The sequence below is a fragment of the Poecilia mexicana genome, unplaced genomic scaffold, assembly GCF_051168715.1.
Source record: "Poecilia mexicana isolate PSO_F unplaced genomic scaffold, ASM5116871v1 scaffold_20, whole genome shotgun sequence".
Lineage (NCBI taxonomy): Eukaryota > Metazoa > Chordata > Actinopteri > Cyprinodontiformes > Poeciliidae > Poecilia > Poecilia mexicana.
In genome coordinates, this window is record NW_028263389.1 from 1,851,902 (window position 1) to 1,879,458 (window position 27,557).

At 39.6% G+C, this 27,557-nt stretch overlaps 3 protein-coding genes and 1 pseudogene across 3 annotated transcripts; all 4 read left to right on the plus strand.

Annotated features, from left to right (window-relative positions):
* The first annotated feature begins 345 nt into the window (after positions 1-345).
* Positions 346-4,135, plus strand: LOC106915180 (myelin-associated glycoprotein-like). Its single transcript, XM_088001616.1, has 7 exons — positions 346-430; positions 588-1,109; positions 1,393-1,695; positions 1,772-2,026; positions 2,149-2,184; positions 2,569-2,653; positions 4,066-4,135. The coding sequence occupies exons 1-7, from the start codon at positions 346-348 to the stop codon at positions 4,133-4,135; spliced, it is 1,356 nt and encodes a 451-aa protein (XP_087857742.1).
* A 64-nt stretch (positions 4,136-4,199) lies between these two features.
* LOC148153207 (uncharacterized) lies at positions 4,200-7,199 on the plus strand (annotated as a pseudogene).
* A 2,133-nt stretch (positions 7,200-9,332) lies between these two features.
* On the plus strand, positions 9,333-13,973 carry LOC106915182 (sialic acid-binding Ig-like lectin 7). The gene is made up of 6 exons (XM_088001618.1): positions 9,333-9,417; positions 9,619-10,002; positions 10,301-10,603; positions 10,680-10,934; positions 13,124-13,208; positions 13,943-13,973. Exons 1-6 carry the CDS (start codon positions 9,333-9,335, stop codon positions 13,971-13,973), a joined length of 1,143 nt encoding a protein of 380 aa, XP_087857744.1.
* Positions 13,974-20,670: 6,697 nt separating this feature from the next.
* Positions 20,671-26,592, plus strand: LOC106915184 (myelin-associated glycoprotein-like). Its single transcript, XM_088001231.1, has 8 exons — positions 20,671-20,734; positions 22,337-22,723; positions 23,038-23,355; positions 23,432-23,686; positions 23,811-23,846; positions 25,534-25,618; positions 26,380-26,419; positions 26,575-26,592. The coding sequence occupies exons 1-8, from the start codon at positions 20,671-20,673 to the stop codon at positions 26,590-26,592; spliced, it is 1,203 nt and encodes a 400-aa protein (XP_087857357.1).
* The last annotated feature ends 965 nt before the right edge of the window (positions 26,593-27,557 follow it).

Consider the following 27,557-nt stretch of genomic DNA (forward strand, 5'->3'; position numbering starts at 1 on the left):
AAGAAGAGTTGCTTGACCAAACCTAGAAAAACCCAAGGCCTTACAGAGAAATTACTTCCTGTTTTGAACAAAACAAGCAGGAAGTGAAGCTCTTTTAACCAGAGTAATTGTGGGATTTGTTTTGCTGCTGATCAAAAGAAAACCATAGAGTCTCAGTAAGAAAACTGATTATTCTACTAATTTTTTTAAATTATTGTATAGCGACAGAATTTGGATACTTTGGTTTGACCCTTTTCATGCATTTTGTTTGGCAGATTTAAATACATAACTTGATATTTTAATTAATGATCCGCTTTTATTTAAACTGAAATCTAAAATTTTCTTTCATCTTGTCTCTATGAGCCGATGGAGGCATTTAAGAGAGTGATGGCAGCCCTGACTGAGAAAGTGCTGACAGTCAGCATGTTACTGAGTGTCTTCTTTCTTCCAGGTGAGATGGTTGTTATCTCACTTTGATTAGACATTACTGGCAGTATTTGTCATCTCAAGAAATAAATTCTGATTTGCTTAAAGGCTCCACATGCAAGTTTATCCTAAGCAATATTTTGCTTCACATTGTATTACTATTTACTCTGCTTTTACAGGAGTTCAGACAGGATGTTCCCAGAACTTATCCCTCGGTATTACTGTACCAAAAACACTGGAAGGTCTGAGTGGATCCTGTTTGCTCATCCCATGCAGTTTTCTAGAAATGCCAAGAGAAATGTCTGATGGGGGGCGACAAAAATTTGAAGTTTCGCTTCGAAGTCACCCAGACTTTGGACAGGATTCACAGAATGTGACTTACAACAGCAGTCACCCAGAAGATGACCGTGAAATCAACATGACTGGAAACCTGGAAAAGTTTGACGACAGGAGAGAAACGATTGGAGTGTGGATAACAGACGAACACGGGGTTGAGTCCTTTCCGCAAAATGTGATTGCGTCGGAAAGCAGTCGGTCACAAAACAGATACACAGTAAACATTATTGGGAACCTGAGTGAGAAGAACTGCACCACCCTCTTTTCTAGCAGACAACCAATTCAAGCGACAAAATTCTACTTCAGGATGGAGAGTGGGCCATTCAGAGCCACGGCAGTCTGTGATCCTGTTCAAATAACAGTTAGAGGTGAGAGATTTTTGTTTGTATTTATGTGTAAAGTTAATGTTGAACAGAAAAAAAATATTATGCATTTCCATTAACTGAGACTTTGTTGTAAAGTTAAATATCAACAGGATCTGAGTTACAGAAAGCAGTTTGTGAGCACAAAGTGGATGTTTTATCTAAATTTATTTTTTAATGAGATCTCTTTATCATTCTCTATTGTTTTTTTTTATGCCCCACATGTTTAAAGAGGAGTCAGTCTGCTATATCTCACTGTGTAAAATGTGTGTGTGATGTGAAAACACAGATTCTGCTTGGAGCCCCAGGATTGAAATCTCAGGTGACGTGAAGGAGAAGAACTCTGTCACCGTAACGTGCTCAGCTCTCACTCCCTGTCCATATTCACCTCCTGGACTCACCTTGAACCTCCAACCAAATCCTCACAGACAGATGCAGAAGAACAAAGATGGAACGTTTACAACTACAATCCAGCAGAACATCACTCTGTCAGAGATCCACGATGGATACAACATCATCTGCTTCGCCAGATATCCTATTGATGGAGGGAAAAACACAACAAGAAGGACAAAAGTGACTCTCAGTGTTTCCTGTAAGTGATCCCATCAGAACATCATGGTTCAGCTGTTTCCCATCAATAATCTGAAGGTTTGTCACATTTTCCTCAGATGCTCCCAAAAACACCTCAGCATCCATCAGTTTAACAGCAGGTAGATGGGTGGAGCTGAACTGCTCCAGCAGAGACAAGCCTCCTGTCAGCGGCTTCACCTGGTTCGAGAACACCACAAGTGGAGCCATGAAAGTAGGTGAAGGAGAAAATTATGGACTCAATGCCACTGAGGAAGGAGCTTATTACTGTGTGGCCACGAATGATGTTGGTAGTCAGACATCTCCAGAGATTCGTCTGATTGATCCAGTAATAGGTAAATAGAGAAATATGGAAGGATGTTACTGTGACTGAGTCACCAGGGGATCATTTGAAAGTTGTAGATGAAAACAGATTTAAGCAATGAGATTCATTCAGTTTTTATTTTTCTTTATTCAGCGTATCAGCCAGCTGATGAAATTGCTGAAAGAAAAGGTACTCATCTACTTCACTGAAAAAGTTTCTGTTCACTCATTTTTGTATTGTCACAAACTAGCTTATTTCCTCTGTCCTTTTTCAGGAAAAAATAAAATAAAAAGTTAAATAAATTTTAGTCCTATCAGTTTAGGGTGGTTGGTGAAGTTTTGATCAGCCTGCATTTGCTCCATACTTTTTTAGACTTATTCCATTTTCGAGGTTTAGATTCAAAATGCTAGCTGTCATTAAAGGCTAGCGTTCCAGCCATGCTAAACTTTAAAAGTTTGTGGTTATCAAGTGACAACATGTTGTATGATGCTTTCTCAACAGACTCAACCAGAAATATATGAACTCTGAAAATACCTTGCATAATCTTCAGTTTTTTCACTTTTTATTTTCCAGGAATTGACGTTCATCAAATTCAGACGACACTTTTTTCAGGAGCAGGGTTCTTTGTCCTTGTCTGCCTGCTCAAAATCATCATGTGGTGAGTATGAGAATTTGAGTAAATGTACAGAGAAGTGTAGTTGAGACTATTCACAGCACTTAACTTAACTGTTTCTACATTTTGTTGAATACTTTCTTATTCCCAATTGTATTAAATTAATTACTTTCCTAAACATTCTGCACACAAATCCCTCAGTATGACAATGTGGGGGAAATTAATTGTGAAAATTACTTGAAATTCAACAAAAACCTCAAATATTCACATAATTAAAAGCAGAGCAAAATAAATGAAAAATAGCTTCACAGTTACAGGATCGAAATGTAACAATGTTGCTAAAGTAAGAACATAATTACTTTTCAAGTGGAACCTTTATTGTAACTGTTAATATGCCCGATTTATTTGTGACTAAAGAAAGAAAATATTCTACATTTCTTGATACTTCATCTCATTTTTTTCTAAATCAACAGCACAAACTCCAATTAAAACTTTTAAATAATTTCAGATTTGATACATTGACAGTTTGAGAATAATTGTACCAAATGGATCAGTTGAAGCATTTGCTCCGCAGAGGTTTTAGTGAGCAGTGGATCAAGCGAAGCTGGAATTTTGGCTCAATTTGGCCAAATGTACCCAAAAGTGTGTTAAATAGTTTTTCATCTCAAAAGAGAATCTGATGTAATTAAAACTCTCATTTCTACTGTATGACTATTTCTGCCTGTCACATAACCTGTTGTCATGACATTTATTCTGTGTATCATCAAAACATACCATTGTCCACACAATAGAATCACAACAACAAATAGAAAATGAGCTCAATTGTATCCTTTTGGCTCCATTTAGGAAAAAGACATAAAATGAAGACAGTTGTCAACAAATGTGTAAAATACCATTTATCAATTTAAAAAATCCAGGAATATATATGCTGAAGACTAATCTTGATTTGGGAGCCAAAGCTTCCTAAATGGTGAATGTCGACTCTGTTCCATTAAATCTATTGTTGTTCAACAACAAAACCAAACCCAGAAAGAAAAGTTTGGAACAACTCATCCACTGTATCAAAGGCTGTGTGAATAGCACAGTGTTACACACAGAAACAAAGTCACCTGAAATAGTTTCACAATCGTTGGAAAGGTGGTGGCCTCCACTTTCCACTGGCACCAGTTGAGACAGGGCCGGACAACCAGTGGTATATTTTCAGTAGCATATTTTTCGTAGACTCTGCAATGCCTGATGGTCTTTTATATGTCCTCACATGTGTTTAGATTGACAATGGTGTAGGCTATTGCTCACTTTTCTGACTATAAGAATTTTTTTCCTACTGCAACTACTACAAAAATAGCTCCAAAAAAGTCTGCATCCTACAGACTCAGTCACTACTAATTCCAGAACTTGTTCCTGTCTTGCATCATGAAACACAATAATGATTCTGACTGTTTTATTGTTTCTTCCAGGTTTTACAAGATAAAACGTAAAACTCCACAACAGGCCAATGTAAGTGCAGTTATAGACTGTTCTCACTAAAGAGAATGAACAAATGATTTATCAATAAGCTCCTAATACAAGTCAAAATCACCTCTTGGTATCCATGACAGGTTTTTTGTTTTTATATTTCTGTTTTTCCTTCTAACTTCCCACAGACTCCAGTTACTGACCAACTGGGCCTTGATTTGTGGGCCAGTACCACTGAGGGAGCTGTTTAACATGAGGATCTAAACTTCTTGATAAAACAGCTTCCTCCTTGCTTAGCAGCAGGCAGCGACAGGAGACGACGTACACACAGATCTCCAGATCTCTAAGAAAAAGCAGCTCAGCATAGTCTGACTGCCCAGAGGTCAACACAAGGGAATAAACACTGACCTCTTTCTGTAGAATGTTTGTTTCTTATTAGAAAACATGTTTTTATTGGGATTTTACAGCAAATTGTTAAAATGATTGGAAGCTCTAATCACAACCAAAACATTGGTCTGTTATTGTAATAATGGTTATATCCGATCCAATTAATCTGTTTGAAATTTATGCCCAAAATTATTTAAGGTTGCTGGAAATAACCATGCAATTTTTTTAAGTGTTTATAAAATCTTGAAAAAAAATCTATTGTCATATTTAACAAATTATAATATTTAAAAAGTGCTTTTATTTAAATCTCCATTCGTGAGGTGAAACACGTTTATATTGATTCTTTACACAGACTGTTTAAGACGTTACTTCTTTTAATTCTTATAGTTTTGTTGACAGATTATTAAAACACATTTACAGCCTTCCCAGACCCGTTTAAATTGGGCTGAATAACACGACAACCACAATAAAAGGACAGAGTCCTTATAAATGGGAAAAAATTATTTATTTTTCTTTGAAAAATCCCGAAAGGTTGCACAACTTGTTCTAACAGTTAGCTTGTGCCAAAGAAAATAATAAAACAAAACGGGGCCTATCATCTAGTGAAAAATAAAGGAAAAGAAACCTCTGGTAATCTGATCTAACAAAAAGCTAAAACATTACTTGAAGTATATGTATAAAATGTTTGCCCATAATTTCCAGACTTGCTACAATTGTTAACATGCAGGTGACAAACAGGTGATCTGTTGCCTGTTCTATATATGTTTTTAATTCCTAAAACAGCTGATTTCAAAATGTAGCGAATTTCTGCTTGCCTATAATGAAATAAGAACTCATAGCCAGTGGCGCAAAAAGTGGATATGCAGTGTATGCAACGCATAGGAGCGCTGCACTAGAGGGGGCGTCAAAACCCGCTCTCGAAAAATGTTTTTTTCTAGTTCGCATTTTCTATATTTAACAGAATGAAATGATCAATAACGGGGAAAAGCACTGATTAGGCGCCCCTCTGCTCCTTCACCTCCCCTGCTGTCGCTCTCCCTTCCCACACAGGTGGCTGGGCACGCGCCCCTAAGAAAACGCAGGCGTGTTTTTTATATATATATATATATATATATTTTTTTTTTTTATCTTAGACTAACACTCCACTTGACAAAATGGAGCGGCAGAAAAAAAAGCTGTCCGGGGCGCAAAACAGAAAAGGAAAAGGGAGAAGGATAAAGATGTTGGCGGGATGAAAAAAAGCCTTTCAATGTGGTTGAAAGATAGTAGGTAAGTACCGTCAGTGTATTAGCAGGACAGGAGAGTTGTAAATAATCAGGTTAGCTAGAGCTTGCCCAATACAGAATCGTCCCATATTTGGCTGTTAAATGTTTATGCTTATTCAATATCACTACAGTGGTGATGTGATGTATCTGATGAGTCAGATCAGATTCAATGTCCAATCAGTAACTGTTATCCAACAAGGAGATGATTTAAATTAAAGTTTCATTTCTATTGTGGTTTGACTGCTGTATTTTTTAAGCCTATTTAACACAAAATGTATGTCATTCAGCTGTGAGGGTGGAGAGAAAGAATCAGGACAGACAGGGGAAGGCAACAGGTTGGTCTAATGCAGGTGGAAGTGAGGGAGCAACTAGTCCATCTCAAGCAATAATGTTTAAACATTATTTTTTAAAAACTCTATTAAGATCTGTAATTTTTACAACTAATATATATAATGCTTTTTTGACCACATGACTTAGTGGAGAACACCACAGACAAGGGATGAAGGAGACAGACATGAGGTCAGTGATAGAGGAGACAAGTGATGACATCAGGTAGGCATTGGGGAGGCAACAAAAACCTAGAATTTCTGTTTGAATTTCTGATGACCATCTTTGATTGTGTTCTTTTATGGGAAAATTAGTGCAGGCAGTCATGGTGAGTCAACCACCACAAAGGAGAATGAGAAACAAAGGTGCAGATGAGGGAGAGGAGCAGAGAGGACCAGATGATGAAGAGGGAGAGGAGCACAGAGCTGCGGAGGAGAGGACTGAGACAAGGCTTTATTCAGAAGAACCATCTGAATGGCCTTTACCACACAAAATGGGGGACACATTTAGGCAGTACATGGTTGAAAATGGCCCACAGAAAGTTTCTGATGGGCCATATCCAAGATCAGAAAAGAATAAAAGGTGTTTTTCCAAAGCATACTGTTTTCGTTTACTGTCTAATGGAGAGAAAGTTTAACGAGATTGGTTACTGTATTCCAAAAATACTAACAGAGTCTATTGTTTTGCATGTAAGCTTTTTGGTGAAGCTAAAGTTCTTGACACAGGTCTTGTGGGGGGGTATAATAACTGGCGATGTCTTTCAAAAACACTGAAGCACCATGAAACCAGTGGTTCTCACATAAACGTTCATCTGATGTGGAAAGAACTGGCATCTCGCTTATGCCTAAGTAAGACTATTGATAGTGAACTGCAGAAAACCATGGCAGCTGAAAAAGCACACTGGAGAAGTGTGTTGACTTGAGTTATTAACTGCATACTCTTCCTTGCAGAGAGAAACTTGCCATTAAGGGGGGAAAATTCTCAGTTAGGAAATCCTAAAAATTGAAATTTTCTGGGAATCCTTGAGCTCATAGACCGATATGATGTCACACTAGCAAAGCATCTTATAAAGGCTGCCTCCAAACAAACCACTGGATATCTGACATGGTGCACTCAGAATGAATTTTAGATTCAATATCCCGCTACGTCCTGATACGCGCCAACAAGAAAAAAATATATAACCATGGTTGTCTCTAATGGGGATTAAGTTGTTAATGTGCTGGCTCCGGTTAGACAACAGCTTTGAAATTGTAAGATACGCCCCACTGTTACCATCCATGTTTATTTCCGAAAACAATCAGTACTTGTTAATTTTTATGGAGGTTGACAAAACACTGAGCACACTCTCTACGTGTGAGGTGGTTGCGCCCTCTGGTGCGCATGCGGGACATTTCAGTTCACACTGGAGATGATACGAGTCGCAAGGTTTGGAAATGCGAATGAACGCGCCAAGAAAATCCAATTGGAATTGGGTCACTTCAGTGTGAACGTAACCTATGCTACTCGACAGGTGGTGGTTACCAGAGCAACCAGTAACTGTCAGCTCGTTCCTTTATTGTCTGTAATTACGGTATTGGCTCTATGTTTTCTTTTCAAGTATTATATTTTAGACAAGTTTAATTCCATATTGTGATTCATGTGTAATTTTGCCATGTTTTGTATATGCTTTAGCTGTTATAATGTTATTTTTTGCTGTGTTTAATGTTAACTGGTGTCAGCTGTTCACTGGGATGCATTGTTCTGTAGTCGGGACTGCTTATGGTTATTAATTGAATTTTTATTTATTCTTTAGGGGCAGACTGCTGGACTGATCCACCAACTTCACCTTTTTCCTGTTAGGTAGGTTATAAATCTTGATACGAAATAATGTTTCATTTACTATTTGTGTGACAGTTTTTAATGTTAAATACCGGCCACTTTATTGGGTACAGCTGTCCAATTGCTCATTACTGTGAAGTAGAATCAGTCAATCACATGACATTTCGGCATGTAGACATGGCCAAGACGATCTGCTGCAGTTCAAACCGAGCATCAGAAAGGGGAATAAAGGTGATTTAAATGACTTTGAACTTGGCATGGTTGTTGGTCCCAGACGGGTTGGTCTGAGTATTTCAGAAACTGCTGATCTACTGAGATTTTCATGCACAACCATCTCTAGGGTTCACAGAGAATGGTCCACAAAAGAGAAAATATCCAGTGAGCGACATTTCAGTGGGCGCAAATGTCTTGTTGATGCCAGAGGTCAAAGGAGAATGGCCAGACTGGTTCGAGCTCAAATAACCACACATTGCAACCGAGGTACGCAGAGATGCAGAAGAGCATCTCTGAATGCACAACACTTCAAACTTTGAGGCGAATGGGCTACAGCAGCAGAAAACCACACTGGGTGCCGCTTCAGTCAGCTAACAGCAGGAAACTGAAGCTATAATTCACACAGGCTCACCAAAATTGGACAATAGAAGATTGGAAAATGTTGCCTGGTCTGATGAGTCTCAATTTCTGCTGCGACATTCAGATGGTCGAGTCAGAATTTGGCGTCAACAACATGAAAACATGTATCCCTCCTGCCTTGTATCAACAGTTCAGGCTGCTGGTGTTGGTATAATGATGTGGGGGATATTTTCCTGACACACTTTGGGCCCGTTAGTATCAATTGAGCATCGTGTTGATGCCACGATCTACCTGAGTATTTTTGCTGACCGTGTCCGTCCCTTTATGACCACAGTGTACCCATCCTCTGATGGCTACTTCCAGCAGGATAACGCACCATGTAATAAAACGGCAATCATCTCAGACTGGTTTCATGAATACGATAATGAGTTCACTGAACTCAAATGGCCTCCACACTCACCAGATCTCAGTCCAATAGAACAACTTTGGGATGTGGGGTGGAACGGGAGATTCACATCATGGATGTGCAGCCAACAAATCTGCAGCAGCTGTCTGATGCTGTCATGTCAATATGGATCAGACTCTCCAAGGAATGTTTCCAGTTCCTTGTTGAATCTATGCCACAATAAGATTAGTTATGTGGATTACTGAGGTAAATTTGTCAAATAGCAATAAATGATTACAGAGACCATAGAGTCCTAGTAACATTAATTATTATTCTACTTTTATTACCTAATAGTATAATAGTGTCAGAAATTTGATGTTTTGGTTTTATCCTTTTTTTGCATTTTCTTTGGAAGATTTAAATGTAACGATTCTATGACATAACTTGAAATTCTATTTAATTATCAGCTTTTATTTAAACTGAAGCTTTTCTTTCATCTTGTCTCAGTGAGCTGATGGAGGGATATAAGAGAGTGATGGCAGCCCTGTCTGAGAACGTGCTGACAGTCAGCATGTTACTGTGTGTCTTCTTTCTTTCAGGTGAGCTGTTAGTTCTCTCACTTTCATTTGGAGACATTAGTGGAAGCATTTATTTTTCTAGTCCCAAGAAATAGATCCTGTTTTGTTTAAATCTCCACATGCAACAGGCTGCAGTTTACGGGTCAGGAAACTGACCCGTAAACTGCTTCAGAAAAATGGTCATGACACATTGTGTCTATCTTCACTCTACTTTTACAGGAGTTCAGACTGCATGTCATTCGACACACAAGGGAATCAACATTACTGCACCAAGACATCTTGACTCTCTGAGTGGATCCTGTTTGCTAATTCCATGTAGCTTTACTGACGACAAGACAATGAAGTTTGACAGCAGAAGAAAAACATTTGGAATCTGGATAAAAACTTCAATTTTCATTGTCGCTTATCCACAGAATATAGTTCACAACAGCAGTTGGTCAAAAAGCAAATATGGAATCAACATAATTGGAAGTATGAGTGAGAAAAACTGCACAACTGTGTTTTCTCATATGATTCAAAGCTATAGAGGTAAATACTTCTTCCGAGTTGAAAGCGGGCCGTTTAGATCAATTGCTACCTGTGATCCTGTTCACGTAACAGTTAAAGGTGAGAGCATTTTATTTTTATGTATGTGATTTTATCAAGAGAAAATTGATTATGATGACAAACTCCATAAACTGAGTCTTCACCGTAAAGCTAAACATCTGCTGTGTAGGATCATCAACAGAATCAGAGTCCAGAGTTAAAGAATGCAGCTTGTCAACACAAAGTGGATGTTTTATCTAATTTTATTTTTCAGTGTGATCTTTTCTTTATATTTATCATCTGCCATCTTCTTATGCTCAGTGTGTCTTTAAAGTGGAATCAGTCTGCTGTAAAATGTGTGTGTGATGTGAAAACACAGATTCTGCTTGGAGCCCCAGAATTGAAATCTCAGGTGACGTGAAGGAGAAGAACTCTGTCACCATAATGTGCTCAGCTCTCACTCCCTGTCCGCAATCACCTCCTGGACTCACCTTCAACCTCCAACCAAACCCTCACAGACAGATGCAGAAGAACAAAGATGGAACGTTTACAACTACAATCCAGCAGAACATCACTCTGTCAGAGATCCACGATGGATACAACATCATCTGCTTCGCCAGATATCCCGTGGCTGGAGGAAAACACAAGACAGCAAATACAGAAGTGACTCTCAGTGTTTCCTGTAAGTGATCCCGTTAAAACATCATGGTTCAGCTGGTTCTCATCAATAATCTTAAGGTTTGTCACATTTTCCTCAGATGCTCCCAAAAACACCTCAGCATTCATTAGTTTAACAAAAGGTAGATGGGTGGAGCTGCATTGCTCCAGCAGAGCTAAGCCTCCCGTCAGAGTCTTCACCTGGTTCGAGAACACCACAAGTGGAGCCATGAAAGTAGGAGAAGGAGAAAATTATGGAGTCCAGGTCACTGAGGGGAAAACGTATTACTGTGTGGCCACGAATGATGTTGGTAGTCAGACATCTCCAGAGATTCGCTTGATTGATCCAGTAATAGGTAAATAGAGAAATATGGAAGGATGTTACTGTGACTGAGTCATCAAGGGATCATTTGAAAGTTGCATATGGAAACATATTTAAGCAATCAGATTTATTCAGATTTGTTTTTTCTCCATTCAGAGATTGAGCTGTCTAATCAAGTTCTTGGAAGAAAAGGTACTCATCTGTTTCTTTGAAGAATTTTCGATGCACTCACTTTTTCGTTTTGATTGTTGCAAACTATCTCATTTTCTTTATCTGAGTCAGCAAAACATAAATAAAACAAACATGATGCTTGTCAGTTTAGGAGGAAAATCAAGTTTTGCTGAGCCTACAGTACATCCATTCTTTTCTGAAGCTTTTACATTTGCGGATTTTAGATTCAACATTAAAGTAAGGACTCAAGAAGTTTTTATTGTCATATCATTTTGCAATTTTTGCTTGTGGTACAAAATTCGAACTCAAGATCAAGAAGTCTAACAAATAAGTAATGAGTAACTATGTGTATATATATATATATATATATATATATATATATATATGTGTGTGTGTGTGTGTGTGTGTGTGTGTGTGTGTGTGTGTGTGTGTGTGTGTGTGCGTGGGTGTGTGTGTGTGTGTGTAAATAAAATGTAAGATGTAGCTGAATTAAGTGCAGACTGAATTCAGCAGTTTGACGGCTGCAGGGAAGAAACTGTTTCTCAACCTGGTGGTCTTGCTCTGGATGCTCCTCAGCCTCCTGCCTGAAGGAAGGAGCTGGAACAGACTGTGTCTAGGATGAGGAGCGCCCTTCTCCTGCATTATGATGTGCGGAGGTCCAAGATGGAGGGAAGGCTGCTCCCCACAGTACTCTGTGCAGCCTTAGCCACCCTCTGCAGAGTCGTCCTCATAGCAGTAGTGCAATTGCCGTGCCACATGGTGATGGTGGTGTAGAGAACGCTCTCCACCACACAGCAATAGAAGCCCCTCAGAACTGAGTTCCCATGTCCACCTCTCTGCAGCTTCCAGAGGAAGTAGAGATGCTGATGGGCCTTCCTGATCAGACAGGAGGTGTTGGCACTCTAGGCGAGGTCTGTGGATATTTGCACACCAAGGTACCTGCGGCTGGAGACCACCTTCACAGCAGCTCCTCCAGTGTACAGGGGGTGAAGAGGATCCTTGTCCTTTCTGTAATCCACTACCATCTCCACCACTGTTCATGATGCATCCCACTACTGATGTGTCGTCGGCAAACTGCACTATATGAAAGCTGGGGTGCCTTGGCGAGCATTCATATGTCAGCAGAGTGAAGAAGAGGGGGCTCAGTGCACTGCCTGCAGCGAGCCAGTGCTGAGGGTGATGGAGGAGGAGACAGTGTTATAGATCCTGACGGTCTAAGGTCTGTTGGTCAGGAAGTCCTTACAATGCCTGAAGTCAGTTCTTTCCTTGCCTCTCTGAGAGCTGATGCCTCACTTGTCCTGAAAGCAACATCCCTGGCTTTCAGCAGATCTCTGCATTCAGCCAGGGTTTCTGGTTTGGGTAACAGGTTGCTTTCTTGGTGGTGGTGACATCATCAGGACACTTAGATTTGAAGCCCAAAACAGTGGAGGTGTATTCCTCCAGGTCCACCTCTCCCTCATAAGTACCTCCCTCTTTTATAACCTGCCAATGTGTGCACTGAAAATGGTCCTGGAGCACAGAGACGGCATCCCTGGGCACAGTGACTGTCTTCTTCAGAGGCCAAGATGGGAGCGAAGAAGAGTTTTGTACGCACTGTGAATGTTGGGGTACACACAGTCCAAAGTGTTGTCTCCCCGTGTAGGAAAGGTGACATATTGGTAAAAAACTGGGCAGAGCGTCTGCTGGTTTCACATGATTAAAGTCCCCTGCAATCAACGGTGAGCTAATGGTGTCATACTGCTCCTTCAATGGTTTGTTGCCGTTAGCAACCTGCAAAATGTAAACAATGGTGACGAACATCGCTGTAAACTCTGGAGGCAGAGAGTACGATAGACATTTCACTGTCATGAGTTCTATCACCTCAGAGCAGCAGCTTTTTACCAGTCCACAGTTCGTACACCAACCTTCATTCACCGGGGAGAGAACTCCTCCCCGGTCTCCGCTGGTCACGATCCGCTCAGAATAGCTGAACGTTGATCTGGAAGGCTGAGTCCAGCATGTTGCTGTTATATCTTGCATGTATTCAGTCTTTTCCATTTCTTATTTCCCCAGGAATTGAGAGTTCTAAAGTTCAAATTCCAATTCTCACAGCATTAGGGGTTATGATGCTTGTCTGCCTGTTCAAAATCATCATTTGGTGAGTATGATCATTTGAGTATGTGTACTTAGAAGTGTAGTTGAGTCTATTCCAGGCACTTAACTGTTCCTTCATTTGGTTCCCCCATTATGATGATGTGGGGTGAAAAAAAGTATTGTGCAAATTCTGAAAAATTCAATAAAAAGAAAACCCAAAGTATGCACATATAAGTAAATGTAGAGCAAAATAAATCAAGAATAGCTCCAGTTATAGGGTTTAGATATAACAATGTTGGTACTTGTGTAAAAGTAAAACCTTAAATACTTTTCAAGTGGACCCTCTATTGTAACTATCTGAAAATAAAGAAAATATATCATATATATATAAAAAATTATACATATATTACCTCATCTATTTTTTTTTCTAAATCAACAGTGCAAATTCCAATTAAAACCTTGACATGACATTTACTCTGTATAACAACAAAATATACCATTGTCCATAATGGTAATTTGATTACACTTCTTAGCTGGAAGAATAGAAAATAAAGGTAAAGGTGTTCGGCGGCTTGGTCCTGTCTGCTCAGACTTCCTCCAGGCTGCAAATATATAAATGGTGTAGGCTATTACTCACTTTTCTGACTATAACATATTTTTTCCAACTGCAGCTACTATAAAAATAGCTCCAAAAAGGTCTGCATCCTACAGACTCACTCACTACTAATTTCAGAACTGGTTCTACTCTCATATCATGAAACACAACAATAATTCTGACTGCTCTGTAATGTCTTCCAGGTTTCACAAGAAGAGATCCGAAACTCCATAACAGCTTGGTGTAGGTGTAGTACTACACTGTTCTCATGATAGAAAATCTCCCCAAGCAAATGATGTATCAATATGCTCTTTAAATTAGTCAAAATCACCTGTTGTCACCTGTCATGACTGTTTTATCTGATTTTTTTATGTTTCTGTTTTCCCTTCTAACTTCCAATAGATTCCATTTATTGACTAACTGGGCCTTGAATTGTGAGCCAGTACCACTGGGGGAGCTGTTTAACATGAGGATCTAAACTTCTTGATAAAACATCTTGCTCCATGCGTAGCAGCAGGCAGCGACAGGAGACGACATACACACAGGTCTCCAAGACGAAAAGCAGCTCAGCAGAGTGTGACTGCCCAGAGTTCATCAACACACAAGGGAATAAACAGTGACCTCTTATGGATAAAGACACTTTCTGTCTGTAAGATGTCTGAAAACCTGGTTTCATTAGGGTCTTACTTCTAATTGTTAAATGATTGGAAGCTTCATTTTCTCACAATCAAAACATTGGCCTTTGCAATAATGATGGCTACATGTGTATGGAGGATGTTTTCTGCCATAATCCAAGAGCACACATTTCAGTCTGAAAGCAGGATTTCATGTCATTTGTTCTCAAAACTTTTAATACTTTTGCTTACATTTTAATTTTGAAAGCAGGACTTCCTGTCTTTCTTCTTAGAATTTGTAATTATTGCACTCAAAACTTCTCCTCGCGCTCACACTTAGTCTCTGCTCGGAGCAAACCTTCGCTTGCAAAGCTCTCTGCTTGCTTGGTGGAATTTTTATGCCATAGTCCAAGAGCACACATTTTCAGTCTGAAAACAGGATTTCCCGTTCAAATGCTCGAAAGCACAGGTGGTGAGGCAACAGCAACCTGAGCCTCAGCTTCGATTGCATGACCTCTCCCTAACTGTGCTGGCTGCTGTTCAATGGGAACATGTTCCTCCTGTCTGTACGTTGCTAACAAACTTTTTAAAAGACATTTAATATATGAACTGATTTTCCATAATTTAGATTATGTATGATTATGTACAGTGTTTTTTTTGTCACCAACTCTGTGTGTAACGTGTTTCGTGTGCTGAGGAACGATCACAAACGGCAGAGAATATATTCGAGGTGAGACAGGCAGTTTTCTTGCCTCATGGCAGGGGGCGCTCATGAACCCAGACATTGGTCTTGTGACTCCACGTTTGCAGAGTGATAGCGAGCTAATAAGTGTAGCTCGCTGTCACTAGTAGATAAGTCAAGTGCAGCATATATTGTTTTCTCTTCTCTCCCGACGTCAACGTGGAAGACGTATGTATATTTCTGCACTTAAACCGTTTTCTAAAGTGGATTTTCAATCGAAGCAGGAGATAACTAAAGGAAGATCAACACCGGTGTTCTGTCTAAAAGTTTGCTTCAAACTAGGAGAAAGAAGGGTACCGCTCTTCTCAAACGGAGTGGTATACCAGAAAAGACTGACTTAGTGGATGTTCTGTTCGACACTCCCTTTTCTACTTCCCTTACCTTCTTTTCTCAGCTTGTGGCACTGTGTGAACTCAGAAGGGATTTTGTGACTTAAATAATTTTCAAAGAAGCCTCACCAAACATGAGCGGTCGACCACTATATTCAAAGCAGATCGCATTGGTTTTGAATATGATAAGACTTGGCTTTGGATGAACTAATAGCGGTAGCTATAATCGCAAAACATTAAGCCTAAAGCCATACTACTGCAACAGACTGAATGTTCTGTGCTTTGTGTGGGAAATATTTGAGTGTTTTTTGGTGTTGAACGCTGAAACTGAAATGGCGTTGTTGTCAGTTGCTATGGCAACGAGGCTGTGCGTATTTTGGTCGATATAGAGAGCGAGAAAGAAGTTACGGTGGCCGACAGGTGCAAATGCGCACCAAAAGAGAAAACATGCAAACAAAAGAAAAGACACACCCCCGAATCAAATGCAGCAAACAAAAAAGAAAACACCCCCGAATTAGAAAACACCCCCGAATTAGAAAACACCCCCGAATTAGAAAACCCCCCCCGAATTAAATGCAGCAAACAAAAAAGAAAACACCCCCGAATAGAAAACACCCCCGAATTAGAAAACACCCCCGAATTAAATGCAGCAAACAAAAAAGAAAACACCCCCGAATTAGAAAACACCCCCGAATTAGAAAACACCCCCGAATTAAATGCAGCAAACAAAAAAGAAAACACCCCCGAATTAGAAAACACCCCCGAATGAAATGCAGCAAACAAAAAAGAAAACACCCCCGAATTAGAAAACACCCCCGAATTAGAAAACACCCCCGAATGAAATGCAGCAAACAAAAAGTGTTGAAAACGGAAGTGCTCCAGACCACTATGCGGAGTCTAACAAAAAATAGCTGTGTCCGAATTCAGGCTCTGCATCCTTTCAAGGGCCCTGAGAAACTGATCCTTCGAAGCATAGACATAATAAAAGAGTACCCCCCCCCCCCCCCCCACGATTGGCTGCTCCGGCGCAAATACACTTTGCTTTGCTCAACCAAAACAGCAGAAGATGCCTTCAGCACTGCGGAATATTGTTGATCGGATCGACGGACTACTGACGTGAGGGCTCGACAGACTTTTCGCAAGTAATGGACATATTACTGTGTATTTTTGTGATTAGAATATTACTATACTGTATTTATGTCCACTGGCGAAATACCAGCTAATGCTAGCTATAGTGCTTGGTGTTCAGCCCCCGCTCTGACAGCTAACCGAGATTCCGTAAATCTTAAAATGTTTCAGTCATTCTCCAACATTTAGATTATCTGATACAAGAGCCTACTATAGAAATGAAACAATATTATAAAAATCATAACATTCACCAGCGAAGTTTACACAGATGACAATGGCTATTATTTAATTATTTAACTCAGTCAACGTAGGATAACTCGAAAATGTCCCGTTTTTGTTTTGAAGGTTTCCTACGACGTGAGGAAGAAGGGAGAGACAGATTCACTGCACAGCACGGATGAATATCGTATCGGATTTTGGACCCAATCTCAGCTGCTGAATCACTCTTAAACCAGAACTCGTAGGCTGGAAAACAATATATATATATATATATATATATATATATATATGTGTGTGTGTGTGTGTGTGTGTGTGTGTGTGTGTGTGTGTGTGTGTGTGTGTGTGTGCGTGCATAATCATGCATAGCCTAATGTATATTATTCAGTATTAATGATTATTTATTTATGTTTGTATACTTATATAAGTATGTATTGATAACACGAGAGCGGTCCATTAGGCGTCTGTCCTTTTATTATGTCTATGTGAGAAACGGCCCGATCTACAGAAGACGGATCCTTCGAAGGCCACGAATATGGACGACCAGAAGAGAGAAGCTGTAGCCTCCGGCTAGCTGCCTAGCCTCCATCTCGGCGTTATGTTGCTTAGCAACCGTGACAACGTGAAGCACAGAGCAACGAAGTAAAAAAAACGGACTCAGTTGTTTTTTACTCTTTATTTCTGTATTATTCTTCACCTTTTGTAATAAAAGTTGTTCCATAGTAAAAAGAAAATCTGTCTGATTCTAAAATGTTTAATGTATACAAGGGATATTATTCATTTTCAAATACTCTCCAGATCTCAGGTAGTAAGACATTACAGTTAAATAAACTATGTTTGAAGGCTTAACTTTAATCAGTCAAACCCATTTGCTCAGGAATAAATTAAATACTTTATTAATATCTACATGGAGCGCCCGGCCAGCTGACAGCTTGCGAGTGAAGCTGGCTGTTAATGCAGCGGGAGAAGACATCTCCGAAAACGTCGGAGCAATATTGGAAGTAGGTGATTTATTAATGAACCGAGCAGATATTTCAGATCTATACATCTACATTCTCGCCTAAAAACATTGTAAAAAATAAATTTGTGTAATTTTAAGTGTAATACAGCAAAAATTATTTTGTCGCCATTGCTGCTTTGGGGGTGTTTTCTAATTCGGGGGTGTTTTCTAATTCGGGGGTGTTTTCTTTTTTGTTTGCTGCATTTAATTCGGGGGTGTTTTCTAATTCGGGGGTGTTTTCTAATTCGGGGGTGTTTTCTTTTTTGTTTGCTGCATTTAATTCGGGGGTGTTTTCTAATTCGGGGGTGTTTTCTAATTCGGGGGTGTTTTCTAATTCGGGGGTGTTTTCTTTTTTGTTTGCTGCATTTAATTCGGGGGTGTTTTCTAATTCGGGGGTGTTTTCTAATTCGGGGGTGTTTTCTAATTCGGGGGTGTTTTCTTTTTTGTTTGCTGCATTTAATTCGGGGGTGTTTTCTAATTCGGGGGTGTTTTCTTTTTTGTTTGCTGCATTTGATTCGGGGGGGTGTCTTTTCTTTTGTTTGCATGTTTTCTCTTTTGCTGCGCATTTGCACCTGTCGGCCACCGTAAGAAGTGGTTTTGAATTGTACTTTAGAGGTTTCTCCTTTTGTTGTGGAGCGTAACACTACTTTAATAAACCTACATTCCCACGTTTCATTGAGTTAAAGGAATTATTCTACCGCGACAGCGCGGCTATGGATGACATGTAAAAGAATAGTGTCTTTGACCTCCAGCGTTATCTGCATTTGCGAAATTTCCGTATGTAAACAATAACATTCAGGGGGTCTACATTTGTAAATATGATTATGATTAATTCAGTCCCTCACCAACTATGAACCTCACCGCATGTCACTGCCTCCCGCCCATACCCCCATCAATACCTGCTGCTGTCCACTCCCCCACCCCCTCTTCAGAGTCCTTCATTCCCTCGCAAGTCTCACCTTCACACCTCCTTCCCTCTTCTTGTAACCATCCGCCAGCCACCTTTACGGTAAACATCACTGCCAAAAATCTTAGAAGACAGCTGGTGAGACTCCACCCTGGCAAAGGCTGCAGGCCCTAATGGTGTGAGCCAGAGGGTGCTCTACGCCTGTGCTACCCAACTTCTGTGTAGTCCTCCAGCATAACTTCAACATGAACCTGTACCTACAGAGGGTCTTTGTGATGTAGAAAAAAAACCCTGCCTTGTTCCAGTGCCAAAAATGCAGCATCCCTGTGACTCCAAGGATTACAGGCCTGTAGACCTCCCATATCATGAATTCCCTGGAGAGACTCGTCCCGGCGCAGCTCCAACCCCTGGTACAATCACACTTTGGAGCTCTTGCAGTTTGTCTACCAACCCAAATTTGGAGTTGAGGACGCTGTCATCTTCCTGATCAACCGTGTATATGCTCACCTGGACCAGCCGGCAACGATGGTGAGAATTATGTTTTTTTTTACTTTTCCAGTGCATTCAACACCATCCGTCCTGTTCTACCAGGTGAGAAGACGACAGCAATTCAGGTGGATCCCCTGTTTCCACCTGTTAGTTAGATAGTCCTGGATTGTGGACTGTAACTGGCTGATCACAGTTTATGTGCCTGTGACACTGTGTGTCAGACAGTGTTGTTGGCAACACAGGGGCGCCAGAAGGGAGTGTCCTCTCTCCCTTCCTTTTCACCCTCTCTACAATAGACTTCAGCTATTGCACTGAGACCTGTCATCTCCAGAAGTTCTCAGATGGCTCAGCTGTGGTTTGGTTGTATCAGTGAGGGTGATGAGACTGAGGACAGGGCTGCTGTACGACCTTGTCACATGCTGTGGGCTGAACCACCTGCTGCTCAATGCCATCAGACTTTACAACGCCCAACTCTTAGTAACTTAAATCTAATTTTCTCTGCACCCATTCATAGATTATTTATAGATTTAACATATTTGCATGTACATGCTTGTTAGTTTATTTATTCATTTATTTTTTTGTCATATTGCATTACTAGCGTCAATCTGAAGGTGGAGGAAGCCATCTTTCTTTTATCTGTTATGGTTATATTCATATTATTAATATTTAATGGAGTATTTGGATGGAGTAGCTTATCAACAAATAAGCAATTTTCCCTTGGGGATTAATAAAGTACATTCTATTATTCTATTTGAGTTATGTCACCCTTGACATTTAGTGGTTACCATAGTAACCAGTAACTGGGATCATTCCCTTTTTCTGTTGCCGTCTGAAACTGGTATGTATTAGGATCAGTTCTGTGTTTTTTACAAGTGTTATATTTTAGCATGCATTTTAGACTAACTTAACTAAATAATGGCCTTCATGTGTAATTTTGTCATGTTTTGTTTGTTTTTAAAAGTTATCATAATTAATGTTTTTTGCTGTGTTTAATTTTACAACACAGCACCGTTGACAGCAGTTAACTGCTGTCAACTGTTCATTGGGAGCCGTTGCTCTGTAGTGGAGACTGTTTATAGTTATTTATTGGATTTTTATTTATATAGGGGCAGAAGCTGCTGGACTGACCTTAACCACTAGCTTAACTTTTTCTCTCATTAGGTGTATTTTAATTTTTGATAGAAAGTAATGTTTCATTTACCAATGGTGTGATAGTCTTTGAATGTGAAATATATGCTATTTATGTCAAAGAAAAGATTGGTTATATGGATTAATGACATAAATTTATGATCAGAAATTATACAATACAATCATCCTAATTTTGTTAACTAATTGTGTAATGCCAGAATTTAGATATTTTAGTTTTACCCTTTTTTATGCATTTTGTTTTAAATGTGACATTTCTCTGACATAACTTGATATTTCAATTAATTATCCGCTTTTATTTAAACTGACAGTTTTCTTTCATCTTGTCTCTGTGAGCTAATTGAGGGATAAAAGAGAGTGATGGCAGCCCTGTCTGAGAACGTGCTGACAGTCAGCGTGTTACTGAGTGTCTTCTTTCTTCCAGGTGAGCTGTTAGGCTGTGTTCACACTGCAGCCTGAAGTGACCCAATTCCAATTTTTTTGTCAAATTGGATTTTTTTTTAACCATTGCTTTTCACACTTCCAAATATATGCGACTTGTCTGTGTTCTCCAGTGTGAACAGGCAAACAGCCTGAAAGTGTCCCACATGCGCAATAGAGGGCGCGTACTCGGTGTTTTACCAATCGTCATTTGAAGCTGTTGTCCGACCGGAGCCAGCATATTAACAACTTGATCCTCATTATAGTCTGTAATGGTTGTTGTTTTTCTTCCCCCTTGTGCGTATCAGAACGCGGAATAGTGTCTTTTATCAAGTATCAATGACGTTCAGGTTGGATGATATTTGATTTGGATACATATCAAATACTAGGGCTGTTGTAAATGAATATTTTAGTAATTGCGTAATCTATTGATTATTCCTACGATTAATCGGGTAATAGGATAAGAAAAAGATAAAATAAAACATTGGTAAATCTAATATAACAGCAGTATTACTATCGCATATTAATATCAGTCCAATTTTTCCACATTTGAGCTTCCCTAACAGTTACTTTACTGTCGTTTAGAAAATTAACTTGTAACAATAAAGAGGCAGGCTCACAAATAGCCTACCCATTTGTAAGTAGGCTATTATAAAAAATATCTATACTCCAGCTTTCTGTTTATTTTCAGTCAGTTTAATAGATGAACTCTCACCTTGCCCAGACATTTATAGCGTTGTGTTTCTGTTAGCGACAGGATTTGACACTGTCTGCATTCGTCCCACTCTGAAATACATCTACCAGGTATGTAACGTCACGATGCGCTTCGCCACCCACTTGTAGCGACCGGGATGATATGAAATTTATTTTCCGGTATTTTCAGCAAAGCTACGCATCCAATGCAGTGTTCAGTCTATCTGCTCACTTGTATAAATAACCCCGCCGTGCTCGTCCCCGCCGTTCGCTCTGAACCCGCAGCCCCGGGAGGAGAAAGGCTTCCGTACTCCAAGCATCGCTCCCGTCATTTTAAGGATGTTTATTGGTCCCCCGAAAAACAACCTGACATTATCATGAATCATTAAAATCCTCCCAGGCCAAACTTGAAAACTGGACGTTATGTCAACAACTCAGGCGGAAGTGAGAGCGCAAATAAAGTCCCGACCGGAACGGTGCGCTAAATAATAAAACAACAGACTTCGAGGCAGATCAATTTTCCTCAAGGAATTTTAATAATCGAAGTACTCGAATCACTCGAGGAATCCTTTCAGCCCAATCAGATACCCAAGTGGCCTGGGTCTATTCGAAAAGAGTAGTGTTCAGACTGTAATGAAAAGATCGATACAGGTCGCACTACTCAAAAAAAAAAAACTGGGATTGAGTCATTTGTGTCACTAAGGCTGTATTCACACTGTTCACACTGCAGCCTTAGTTCTGTCACTGTTATTTGGAGACATTGCTGGAAGCATTTATTTTTCTAGTCCCAAGAAATAGATCCTGATTTTGTTTAAATGCTCCACATGTAATAGGTTGCAGTTTACGGGTCAGAAAACTTCTCTTCTTGACCATTTTGTTTCATATTGTGTCCATCTTTATTCTACTTTTACAGGAGTTCAGACCGACTGTCAGTCGACCCACAAGGGAATCAACATTATTGCGCCAAAACATATTAATGCTCTGAGTGGATCCTGTTTGCTAATTCCATGTAGCTTTACTGACCACAAGGAAATGAAGGTTGACGGCAAAAGAAAACCATCTGGAATTTGGATAAGATCTACAGTCTGGGTTGCCAGTTATCCACGTCTTGTGGTTTACAACAGCAGTTGGTCAAAAAACAAATATGAAATGAAAATGATTGGAGATCTGAGTGAGAAAAACTGCACAACTGTGTTTTCTAATATACATCCAAGTCATACAGACCGTTACTTCTTCAGTATTGAGAATGGGCTTCTCAGATCGTTTGCTGTCTGTGATCCTGTTCTTTTAATAATTAAAGGTGAGAGCCTTTTGTTTTTATTTATATTTAATATTCATATGTAGAGAAAATAAATTATAATGCATTTTTGATGTAAAACAAACTCCATGAAACTTCACTGTAAAATTATACATGTTCTGGACAACAGGATCAGAATCCAGAGTTAAAGAAAGCAGTTTGTGAACACAAAGTGGATGTTTTATCTAACTTTATCTTTCAATGTGCTCTAACCGTCATATTTATCATACGCCATTTTGCTTTGCTCCACATGTTTAAAGTGAAGTCAGTCTGCTGTATCTCACTGTGTAAAATGTGTGTGTGATGTGAAAACACAGATTCTGCTTGGAGCCCCAGGATTGATATCTCAGGTGTCGTGAAGGAGAATAACTCTGTCACCGTAACGTGCTCAGCTCTCACTCCCTGTCCATATTCACCTCCTGAACTCGCCTTGAACCTCCAACCAAACCCTCACAGACAGATGGAGAGGAACACAGATGGAACGTTTACAACTACAATCCAGCAGAACATCACTCTGTCATACAGATATGATGGATACAACATCATCTGCTCTGCCAGATATCCTGTAAATGGAGGAAAACATAACAACAAACCCGATAAGGGAGCAATGGCAAAATTCACTCTCTTTTTTTCCTGTAAGTAATACCACCAGAACATCATGGTTTAGCTGGTTCTTGTCAATAATCTGGAGGTTTGCTACATTTTCCTCAGATGCTCCCAAAGAAACCTCAGCATCCATCAGTTCATCAGTAGATAACTGGGTGAAGCTGCATTGCTCCTGCAGAGCCAATCCTCCTGTCAGCGTCTTCACCTGGTTCAAGAACAGCACAAATGGAGCCATGAAAGTAGCTGAAGGAGAAAATTATGGAGTCCAGGTCACTGAGGAGGGAATTTATTACTGTGCGGCCACGAATGATGTTGGTAGTCAGACATCTCCAGAGATTCATCTTTCTGTAAATCAAAAAGGTAAATAGAGAAATATGGAAGGATGTTACTGTGGCTGAGTCACCAAATCAAGTTATTTAAATGTTGCAACTGAAAACAGATTTAAACAATCACATTGATTCAGCTTTTATTTTTCTCCATTCAGTGATTGAGCCGACTCATAAAGCCGTTGAAAGAAAAGGTACCCATCTATTTCTCTGAAGAATTTTCTGTTCACTGTTAGGAACCTGGGTTGTTGAGCTGTTTTGGAGTTTGATTTGATTTTTGTTTCATTATTTTTCCTTGTTAGTTTCTTATTTTGATCCAGTTAGTCTGGATCAAAATAGATCCAGACTAATCTGGATTAGTCCTTTCTTAGTGATTCTAGGTTATTTTGTGTGTCTAATTATTCTTTAGTGTTAGATTTATTTCCTAGTTCCTTGTGTACTCTCCCACGACTTCTGTGCCACGTCCCCCTCTCTAAATCTCCCTCTCAGTCTGCCTTCTGCTCTCTCCCCTCACACCTGCAATCAGTTAGCTCATCAACCCAGGTCTTTTGTTCAGCACTCTATCTCCCAGTCCTAAAGCGCCTTATTCTCAGTCACTCCTCGCTGGTTCCTCTCATGTACTCCCATTATTTTTCCCATCTGTTCCCTGCCATCCTTTCCCCTTGGATTTATAATTTGTGACCTGAACTTAATGGAGTTATGGGAGGAGGTAGAGTGACACCATCAGGCAGCTCTGGCAGAAATGGCTGGCAAGCCACCTCCACCTAAGCCAGAGGTGGAGTCCTTTGCCCTTTTTGTCTCCTCCACAATTCCTGTTGCTCTTTCCCAGTTTTCACCTTTGGTTTCTCCATCTCCTACCACTGTTTCCCTGTTCCATTGTCATCTCCATCCAAACACCACAGCCACAGACACAAGGATGACTCCAGAGTTTCAGCCAGCTCCATGCATAAAGACTTTAAAACCAGTTCCTCGCCCCACAGATACACCAGCAGTTGATCCATCAGCTCCAGTGTCAGTCAAGTTCACAGCAACAGCTTCTGTGGAGTTAGCTCCTCGGTTCCTGAGCTCCACAGTGACTCTGTCTCCAAAAGGGTCGAGGTTGACCCGCCGCTGTCCCCAGTGCTTTGTTGTGGGTCCTCAGCTACCAGGCCTCAGCATTGGGTCAAAGACATCCCCAGGTCTCAATGAGATGACTTTACAGTTCTTTAGCTGATGCTGGCCCCCAACCTTCAAGCTCCTCCTCTGTTTTGGCCTCCTGACTAACAGGATCGTCAAGCCTTTGGGTTCCACTGGCCGAAAGGCAGACATCCAGATCCTCTTTCTGCATTCCATCAGTCAAATCCTCTTTGTGGGTTCCTTCACTGCAAGGCTGACCTCAGGACTTCAGGGTCCTCCGTCACTGGCATCCTGCAAGGTTTCTGCTCCTTTGTCGCCGCACATCAGACTCTCTGCTCCTTTGTCTCCCAACTTCTTTGTCGACACACATCAGTATCTGGCTGTCTTTCCGAAGCCCCCCTCCAAACACCCTGGTTAGGTTGTTTTTTTGTTTTGGACTTTTATTGCCATCTGGTATCCATCTTGAAGTCAAAAAGATTTCTTTGTCTGATTCTGCAAAAAAAAACAACAATCAATTAAATGAAGTTTTGGTCAGCCTCCAGTTGCTCCATACTTCTTGTATTTTATATTCAACATCAAAGTAAAGGCAAACTGTTGAGGTTTTTAGTTATAAAACAAAAAGCTAACTACTTGCTTGCAAGTCATGTTTTACCTTGTTATACAAATGGTTGTCAAGTAACATATTTACAATGGTGTAAGAAGTTGTTTTAATGGTTAGCGTCAGAAATATCTGTCTTCAGGTTTTTTCGCTTCTTCTTTTCCCAGGAGCTGAGAGTTCTCAAATTGAGATTACACTTATTGTAGCAGTCGGTGTTGTCATACTTATCTGCCTGCTCAAAATCGTCATGTGGTGAGTATTTTGAGCTGTATTTTGTGAACTTGAGTAAATGTACACCTGGAAACTATTCTCAGCACTTAACTGTTTCTACATTTTGTTTAAAACTTCCTTACTCTTGATTGCATTAAATTAATTTATTTCCTAAAAGAAAAAGTTTTGTTCAAATTAATTATATATATATATATATATATATATATATATATATATATATATATATATATATATATATATATATATATATATATATATATATATATATATATATTTTTTTTTTTTTTTTTTTTTTTTTGAAATAAATCACAAATACCTTCAACATTATATGGTCTTAATATAATGTTGGCACCACCACCAGTTGGGACAGGGACGGACAACCAGTGGTATATTTTCAGTAGTGTATTTTTGGTAGCCTCTGCAATGCCTGATGGACCTTTACATCTGCTTAGATTACTCTAAAATCTAAAAAAGTAGTTGTGTATAAATTTTGTTTTTGTAATTTATGTAAATGTGATTTCTTGGTTTTCCAGTTTAATCAATTTGCAAAGCTTTTTTCCAGCATTGTCATAATGACACATTGGTGGGCAGAATTTTCAGGAAAGAGATTGATTTATTTTCTGGATGCACTGTAGTACTTGAGCTTCTTATGTGTAAAAATAAATAGTTTGTGCTCCAAAAACGTCTGCATCCTACACACTCACTCACTAATTCCAAAACTTGTTCCTGTCTTGAATCATGAGACACAATAATTATTCTCACTGTTCTATTATTTCTTCCAGGTTTGTAAAGGTCAAAAGTCCAACCCCACCACAGGTCAGTGTAGTTGTAATACTACACCGTCATGATTACAAAAAAATCATCATGAACAAATTATGTATCAATATGCTCTTTAAAAGAGTCAAAATCACCTGTTGGTAATCATGACTGTTTTATCTGTTTGTTATATTTCTGTTTTCCCTTCTGACTTCCCACAGACTCCAGTTACTGACTAACTGGGCCTTGATTTGTGGGCCAGTACCACTGAGGGAGCTGTTTAACATGAGGATCTAAACTTCTTGATTAAACATCTTCCTCCTTGCGTAGCAGCAGGCAGCGACAGGAGACGACGTACACACAGATCTCTAAGAAAAAGCAGCTCAGCATAGTCTAACTGCCCAGAGGTCATCAAAACAAGGGAATAAACAGTGACCTCTTATGGATAAAGACACTTTCTTTCTGTAGGATGTTAGTTTCATCTAAGAAAACCTGTTTTCATTAGGATTTTACTGCTAATTGTTAAATAATTGGGATCTCTAATCTATCACACCCAAACCGCTGGCCTTACTTTGTAATAATGATAGCTGCAATTGATCTAATTGATCTATTTATGATATTTATGGAGTTGCCCTAAAAAGTTATGCAATGAAAAAAAAAAATCTTTATACAACCATTCAAAGCAATCTCCAGTCATATTCATGGAATTAAAATACTTTAACGGCACATTTACTCAAAGGGGCAGTATTATGTGTTTTCCAGGTGCATAGTGCTATTTTATTGCATAATGGTAACTTAAGTTATTATAAAAATGTTATATATGTGTATGTACGTGTCTCTTTAAAAACTCCTGTCCTTTACGAAACATTTGTGCCAGCTTTGCACTGAGAAGTAGCTCTTATAATGAGCTCAGCGGCTGTGCAGTTCCACCAGGTGTTTGCTAATTGCTGTTGGCTAGTCTGAAGGAGCTGAGTGGAGTCAGGGAAGTGGTGCTCTGTGAGCTCGGATTTTCTGTTAACAGCTTATGAAAACACATTTAAAATTAGAATATTACATCAGATAAATTTAAAAAAAAAACTTTTTCATTCAGAAACATTGGGTTAATAAAGAAAGGGATCTTAATGCCTGCTTAGAGGTTGTTTTCATTTTCAGGTACTTTAAATCTGACAAATGAACCTCATTAGAAGGCAATTTTTCTGCACTG

Coding starts and splice junctions, on each gene's coding strand:
- LOC106915180 (XM_088001616.1), top strand. CDS start 346: ATGGAGGCATTTAAGAGAGTGATGGCAGCCCTGACTGAGAAAGTGCTG. Junction 1,696..1,771: donor AGTGACTCTCAGTGTTTCCT/GTAAGTGATCCC, acceptor CATTTTCCTCAG/ATGCTCCCAAAAACACCTCA. Junction 2,027..2,148: donor TCTGATTGATCCAGTAATAG/GTAAATAGAGAA, acceptor TTCTTTATTCAG/CGTATCAGCCAGCTGATGAA.
- LOC106915182 (XM_088001618.1), top strand. CDS start 9,333: ATGGAGGGATATAAGAGAGTGATGGCAGCCCTGTCTGAGAACGTGCTG. Junction 10,604..10,679: donor AGTGACTCTCAGTGTTTCCT/GTAAGTGATCCC, acceptor CATTTTCCTCAG/ATGCTCCCAAAAACACCTCA. Junction 10,935..13,123: donor CTTGATTGATCCAGTAATAG/GTAAATAGAGAA, acceptor TTATTTCCCCAG/GAATTGAGAGTTCTAAAGTT.
- LOC106915184 (XM_088001231.1), top strand. CDS start 20,671: ATGGCAGCCCTGTCTGAGAACGTGCTGACAGTCAGCGTGTTACTGAGT. Junction 20,735..22,336: donor GAGTGTCTTCTTTCTTCCAG/GTGAGCTGTTAG, acceptor CTACTTTTACAG/GAGTTCAGACCGACTGTCAG. Junction 22,724..23,037: donor TGTTCTTTTAATAATTAAAG/GTGAGAGCCTTT, acceptor GTGAAAACACAG/ATTCTGCTTGGAGCCCCAGG.